The sequence below is a fragment of the Aedes albopictus genome, chromosome 2 (genome assembly GCF_035046485.1).
Source record: "Aedes albopictus strain Foshan chromosome 2, AalbF5, whole genome shotgun sequence".
Classification (NCBI taxonomy): domain Eukaryota; kingdom Metazoa; phylum Arthropoda; class Insecta; order Diptera; family Culicidae; genus Aedes; species Aedes albopictus.
The window spans coordinates 201,977,681-201,985,167 of NC_085137.1; the positions used below are offsets into that span (position 1 = coordinate 201,977,681).

Genomic DNA, 7,487 nt, shown 5'->3' on the forward strand with positions numbered 1-7,487 from the left:
GCCTAATCAAATAATAACAGATTTTGGAAAAAAATACGGGTCTATTATTTTTCGATGCAAAACAAACACACCAAGTATTTCACGACTTTCTGAGATTTATAAAACCGTTTCCCTATAACATTATTGTAAATGCAAATTAATCTCCCGAGCATCTGAAAGATTTTTCTAACTAAACACTTCCTGATGTACAAAGGAAAAATTGTGTGATATTTTCAGTTTGAATGAACATAAATTAATACAAAATGCTTCAGTTTCAATGTGCTATTTATGCTACAATTATCAACAGTTCAACAATTTAAGTTACAAGTTTCTAGTAATGATAATTCAGACTTGGAGCAGAGAAGCTAACGGTAGCCAGGTTGTTGGTGTAGGCAACCTTGTGCACTGGGACAGCAACCTTAGCGACTGGAACGGCGACCTTGTGCACTGGATAGGCAATCTTGGCGACTGGAGCAACGTAGTGGTGGGCAACTGGAGCAACAACCTTGGCGACTGGGACAACGGCCTTGACTACCTTGTGGCCCAGAGGTTCACGGTGCACAACGGCGTTGAAACCATTGTGTTCATCAGCGGTGTAGTCAACGACTCGGCGATATCCATCGGCATCAATCAGGGTGTACTGTCCCTTCACGTTGTCTCCATGGCGTTCCTCCTGTTGGCTCTTGATATCTCCGGTGTGCTCATCATGGACAGAGTACGCAAACTGGTACTCAGCTGGAGCATCATGGTATTCAACGTGCTTAACGGCAACTGGCAGAACAGCAGCGCTGGCAACAGCCACCAAAGCGAACAGAGCAAAGAACTGTAAAAAGAATAAAAGATTCTTTAATTCACTGAATATTTGAAAAAATTGTATAATCAATTACTTTGAAAGCCATTTTACAGCTAAGGAGAAACTTGGGTTTGTATTTCGTAATTGGAACGCTATCAAGCAACTGATAGTTTCCCAATCGCAGCACCAGCTATTTATACAGATCCTGTGAGCAAATGACCATCGAAATATTTCTGCAAACATAGAATTGACCTTAATCCAATTTATCCTCGTTGGAATCTCGAAGGAATTGCACCGATCATAAAATAAAAATAAGCGATCGATAAGCGAAGAAATTGTCACCTTTGCTCTGGTTAAACTGCCCACCACCGATCGTAAATAATATACATACTCGCCAAATATGTGTGATAGACTTGCTAATCTATCGAATGCTCACACAAACATGATTTAGTACAAGGCTTATATCCTTGCGCGAATATCATAGCCGCACACGGCACTGATTCGGCTTTAATTGGACAGTAGGTAAATAAAATTTGTGAACTGGTTTGGCTGCACGTCGAATCTACCTAATCTGGCACTCGCACTTGCTTGGGTGAAGAAAAGGAAATTGGGGGATTGAATTTACTCAACACTACAAGAATTTAACAATAGCGTGAGTATGAAGAGTATGTATGAAATAAAATGAGCCTTTAAAATTATACAGTAAGGGGCTGTCCATAAACCACGTGGTCATTTTTTTGGGACTTCTCATCCCCCCCCCCCCCCCCCGTGGTCATTAGTCCATACAAAAATTTTTATTCGTCCATACAAAATGGTCATTGGCCGAACCCTCCCCCCCCATTGTCACGTGGTTTATGGACAGCTCCTTAAAACTCAAGTGCCAATCAAGGGTGGTTCGGGGCATAATGAACACCCGGAGCGAAAAAAAACCCTATTGTTGTCGATATCGTTGAATTTCATGTTAAAACTTCAATGAACAAGGGTAAAGAAACAAGTCATTGTTTTATTTAACAAATTTATCATTTATATCCCTTCAAAATAATAAAAGTATCTTTTAAATCAAAATTTATTTTTCGCATGGGAAGATAGCAAAGTTTGAAGCAACGGCAAATAAGATATTGCGAGCGTTGTGTGTTAGGGTCTCCAGTTAGCCTAGTGGTTAAGGCTATGGATCGCCAATCTGGATACGGCGCGTTCGATTCCCGTTTCAGTCGGGAAATTTTTCTCGACTCCCTAGACATAGTGTATCATTGTACTTGCCTCACAATATACAAATTCATGCAATGGCAGGCAAAGAAAAGCCCTAATAACTGTGGAAGTGCTCGAAGAACATTAAGTTGAAGCGAGACAGGCCAAGTCCCAGTGTGGACGTAGAGCCACAAAGAAGAAGAAGAAGAAGAGCGTTGTGTCTTCACCATAAAAAAGAAACGCATTATTTACCTTGTCTGCAATATACTCAGTAGTGTGGGACACCAAAATACATTTTACTCCTGTACACTTTTTGAGTTCCATTTTGGCCCCATATCAACTGTGCAAAATTTCAGCTCGATCGGAGAAACTATATTTTAGCGCCAGCCGTTTTAAATTTTCATACGATTTACTATGGGGAAAATCACTTTTTTAAAGAAAAATCACCACAGGTTGCCCCTTAACCCCTAAAAATATATCGATGAATGATTTCTGTTGGAAATTTTACGAGGAACAAACCCTCTGAAGACCGCAAAGCGATCGAAGGCATGTGGAAAAAGTTATTGATTGAAAACCGAATGACATGCCCACGCTGTTTAACACGTAAGGAATAACAATAAATAATAAAATCTCGTCATTTTATCGATCGGGTAAGGCTTAATAACTTTTTCCACGAATGTCGCATCGCTTTGCGGTCTTCGGTTGTCTGATTCCTCGTGAAGTTATCTATAGAAATCATTCAACGACTTATTTTTAGGGATCAATGGTTGACCTCAAGCGATTTTACTTTGAAGAGGTAAATTTTCCCCATAGTAAATCGTATGAAAAACTAAGAATGGCGGGCGCTAAAATATAGTTTCTTCGATCGATCTGAAATTTTGCACAGTTGATATGGGACCAAAATGGAGCTCAAAAAGTATACAGGAGTTGGAATTTTTCCATTTTTTATATTTTCCCATATAAACCGTGTACCAGGCTAATACTCAGGTTCTGCAATGGATTAAGTATTTTATTTTTGATCAAAATTGGCGCAGCATTATAATGTCCGAGGCCAGAATGTGCCAGGACCTTATGGCGCATTTTACGTGGTATAACTGCCGAACATGAAGATGTGTCACAAAATCCAAGGAAAGAAAGCAACATATGTTTCTTGTGTGGTGGCGAATAAATTTGCTGAAGAGACTATAACTTGATTTGACTTCAGGGATTTTTGCCATAAAATTGTTTGTCTTGTTGCATTTCTATTGTGAACAAGTTATCAGAATATTGCATATACGTAATTTCAATGGGTTTAGATATCTTTCAAGTTATACAATGTGGGAAATTGTAAGCTTACATCCCAAAACATAGAGAAAATGCAAGTAATTCTCTCTCTCTTAGAAAGCTAAAATGGTTATACTATTAGAGACTTTACGAATATAATTGAATAATCGAAACAAGAAAAGTCATTAAAAGAAAAAACTTTTTCCTACTCCTTGAAACTAAAAACGTAATGTATCTAAAAAGTAATGGAGCTACGAGCTTTGCGTCTTCGTCGAAGTTTTTCAGAATAACATTTTCTACAAATCTTGTAAATACAACTTGTATGTATATATGTATGATGATCATGATGATTGTCTACCCACCATCAACGCAAGGATTACGTATGGCTACAGAGTCATACCGGATGAATGATCTACCTGAAGGTTTGCTGTACCAAGTTAAGCTAAATTCACTGTAAACCTTAAGAAAACAAAATGATAGTAGTTGTTTTCTCGTGACAATAGCCTGGCCAGCCCACAAACATTTGCCCGGAAACCAGTTATTTCAGCGTCCTTAGGCTACCCTGTAACCGTTTGGTTACAAATTGTTGATTTTTGTTTTGAATTTTATGTTGTGTGTCGGACCCTTCACGTTTCTCGTGTAAAGACAGAAGGCAAAAATCACAGAAGCGATAGGGTTTAGTACCGCTGCGAATGAATTCGACTGCTTACTTACTTACCGATCAGGCTAAGGCCGTGGTGGTCTCTGCTGTACATAGAAGCCGTCTCCATTCCACTCGGTCCATGGCTGTTTGTCCCTAGTTCCGCACTCTGCGTAGGGTCCACAGATCGTCCTCCACTTGGTCGACCCACCTAGCTCGCTGCGCTCCACGTCTTCTTGTACCGGTCGGATGACTCTTTTAGTCGGGTTGCTATCCGACATCCTGATGACGTGACCCGCCCATCGTAGCCTCCCGATTTTCGCGGTATGGACGATGGTTGGTTCTCTCAGCAGCTGATACAGCTCGTGGTTCATTCGCCTTCTCCCGTCTTCCCGTCCCGTCCCGTCTTCCATCTGCACTCCGCCATAGATGGTACGCAACACCTTCCGTTCGAAAACTCCAAGGGCGCGTTGGTCCTCTGCACGTAGGGTCCATGTTTCGTGCCCATAGAGGACGACCGGTCTAATCAGCGTTTTGTAGATAGTTAACTTCGTGTTACGGCAAACTTTATTCGATCGTAGAGTTCTGCGGAGTCCAAAGTAAGCCCGATTTCCTGCCACAACGCGCCTCTGAATTTCTCTGCTGGTGTCGTTTTCGGCGATCACCAGTGAGCCCAAGTACACGAATTCTTCAACCGCCTCGATTTCATCACCGTCGATATAAAGTCGGGGTGTCGGGCGCTGCGATTCCTCCCTGGAGCCCTTTGCCATCATGTATTTTGTCTGCGACACATTAATGACTATCCGATTCGCCTGGCTTCACTCTTTAGTCGGATGTACGTTTCTGCCATCGTCTCAAATTTACGAGCTATAGTATCTATATCATCAGCGAAACCAAGCAGCTGAACGGACTTCGTGAAAATCGTTCCCCCCGTGTTTATCCCCGCTCTCCTAATTATTATACCCTCTAAAGCAATGTTGAACAGCATGCACGAAAGACCATCACCTTGCCGTAACTCTCTGCGAGATTCGAAGGGACTCGAGAGCGTCCCTGATACTCGAACTACGCATATCACTCGATCCATCGTCGCACAGTGCTGCGAATGTATGGAACTGCAGGACAAAAATCATAACTAACGTACCATACATTTTTCTCAATAGCGTCTTCGGTGAAGTTGACAAACTTGATAAAAGATACAATTTGCATAAATGTCATATGCATATTTCATAATCGCTTAAGTGTCTTAAACGCCAACTTATGTAAATCTCGCTGATTTTTTTCTAGAATGCAGTTTGGGCAACTGTATAAACAAATAGATCATAATAAATAGGTAATTGCAAGACTGATTTATTCACCAAACTTTATTCTCATCGAACATTTTGTTTCTTGAAGGTCGTGCGTTTGGCCATTTCATGTCCAGTTTCATACTTTAAAACTGGAGAAATCGTTGAAGCTTACCCTCAAATTCTTCGTAGAAATTAGCAGTTTCCTAAGGAAACGAGGGAACAATATAAACCGATACACTTTTCGTTTGAACGGATCAGAAGAGAACACTTGATCAAAAATATCTTTGATTTTGACTGTAAATACATCACTCAGAAAAAGCTCGATTACTAAAGAATTAGCAAATAAAAGCAGCTGGAGTCGAATTTAGTATTCAGCGGACACTATAAAGAAAACATGGTGAAAAATTCAGAGAGGTCTTTTGAGGTCATTTTTTGTTTCATCAAATTGAATTTTGGGATGGTTTTTCCTCCACGCCATATAGTACTTACATTATGATATTTTATTTTCACAAATATCAAAACATGTTGTCGTTCTAAACGAAAAAATAGATTCTACTAATGTGTTGTAGACCTTCCATTTTGATTTTCACTGAAAACTTAAACGTTTAATAATGTTGAGCTAGGCCAAGGATGAATCTGTTTTATAAAATATTATCTGTCTATGGGCAACGAAACACTGTTTGGTAATCTAGGTTTTTTGGTATAGTAAACACGATCTTAAAGCTTATAATGGTCGAGCAACATACTTCAAGCATGCATGAACAGCATGGCATACTAGATTGAAAAAAAAAAATTGAAGTCGATTTTTTCACTTTTGTCTATGGGGCGCAGCACTGTGCGTCGCCTTGATCAATCATATCAGTTTATCTGGGAATCCGTATTCGTGCATAACCTGCCATAGCTGTTCTCGATCATACGCTGATTTAAAATCGATGAACAAGTGATGTGTGGGCCCGTTGTATTCGTGGTATTTCTGCAACACCTGGCGGATGGCGAACTTCTGATCCGTTGTTGTAGCGCGTTCACCCATGAATCCAGCCTGATATTGCCTACGAATTCTCTTGCAATCGGTGATAGACGGTGGCATAAGATTTGGGAGAGTATCTTGTAGGAAGCGATCAGTAGTGTGATCGCGCGGTAGTTCCCGCAATCCGCCCTTTTTTTGTAGATGGGACACACGATACATTCCATCTATTCCTCCAGTAATACTTCCTCCTCCCAAATCTCGAATCAAAATCGGAAATCGACAATTGACCAGTTTGTTCGATTTTTTTTTGTATAACTATATATTTTGATAAATCACATCATTTTTGGGTCATCCTATCTATGAAAAGGTCACCCCCATCGACGAAGTAAAAATGTCTCATATTTTTTTCAGTTTCAATTTCTTAAAGACGTTTTTATAAGGCCATTACAGAGTTTCTGGAGAAATCAGTGCCAAAAACCCCAATAAGATCATGCAAAGCTCCACTTTCAAAATTTTGGCATATTTCTGATAAGTTATTTGATGAATTTCCTCTAGGATTTTCTGGTCAACTCATAAGATCATTTCTTCCAAATCATTTACACGTATGCAATGTTTGAACTCTGATGGAAAACTAAAAACTGATAACGGCCTCAAGTACTGCGCAAAACCACAGGAATACTATGTAGTTTTATATTGCTTCTGAGATTTTTTGCGAAGTTTGGTATTATTGGATATCCATAGCAAATTCTCGAAATACGGTGATATGGTATTTCCATGGAGAGTTTTGGCCCATCATTATTCGCGAAAGCCTTGTAGGTTCTTGCTGGGTATTTTTTTAAATCCATAGACTTTTGTAAGTAGGCTTTTGTAAGTAGGCTTCCCTTTTTATCATTCATTCGATTGATTTTTTATCAAAGAGGTAATGAAAGCCGAATGTTCGAACTGTTGCGGTGCACTTGCCAAGACTTCGTGGTGTACCAAGTGCACCGTCATGCACGATCTGAAAACCCTCTCTCTCTCTCTCTTCTTGGTGTAACGTCCTCATTGGGACAAAGCCTGCTTCTCAGCTTAGTGTTCTATGAGCACTTCCACAGTTATTAACTGAGAGCTTCCTCTGCCAATGACCATTTTGCATGTGTATATCGTGTGGCAGGCACGAAGATACTCTATGCCCAAGGAAGTCAAGGAAATTTCCTTTACGAAAAGATCCTGGACCGACCGGGAATCGAACCCGTCACCCTCAGCATGGTCATGCTGAATACCCGTGCGTTTACCGCCTCGGCTATATGGGCCCTAACCCCTGCAGTGTAAAAGTTAGTAAAAAAAAAACTTTGTGATATTTTCGGTTAAACATAAATTACTGCGAAAGGC

The 7,487-nt window shown here is 40.3% G+C and overlaps 1 protein-coding gene across 1 annotated transcript; it reads right to left on the reverse strand.

Annotated features, from left to right (window-relative positions):
• Nucleotides 1-239: 239 nt before the first annotated feature.
• On the reverse strand, nt 240-989 carry LOC109400350 (larval cuticle protein A2B-like). The gene is made up of 2 exons (XM_019672852.3): nt 867-989; nt 240-802 (listed from the first exon to the last, which is right to left on the reverse strand). Exons 1-2 carry the CDS (start codon nt 876-878, stop codon nt 311-313), a joined length of 504 nt encoding a protein of 167 aa, XP_019528397.2. The 5' UTR covers nt 879-989; the 3' UTR covers nt 240-310.
• Nucleotides 990-7,487: the final 6,498 nt, after the last annotated feature.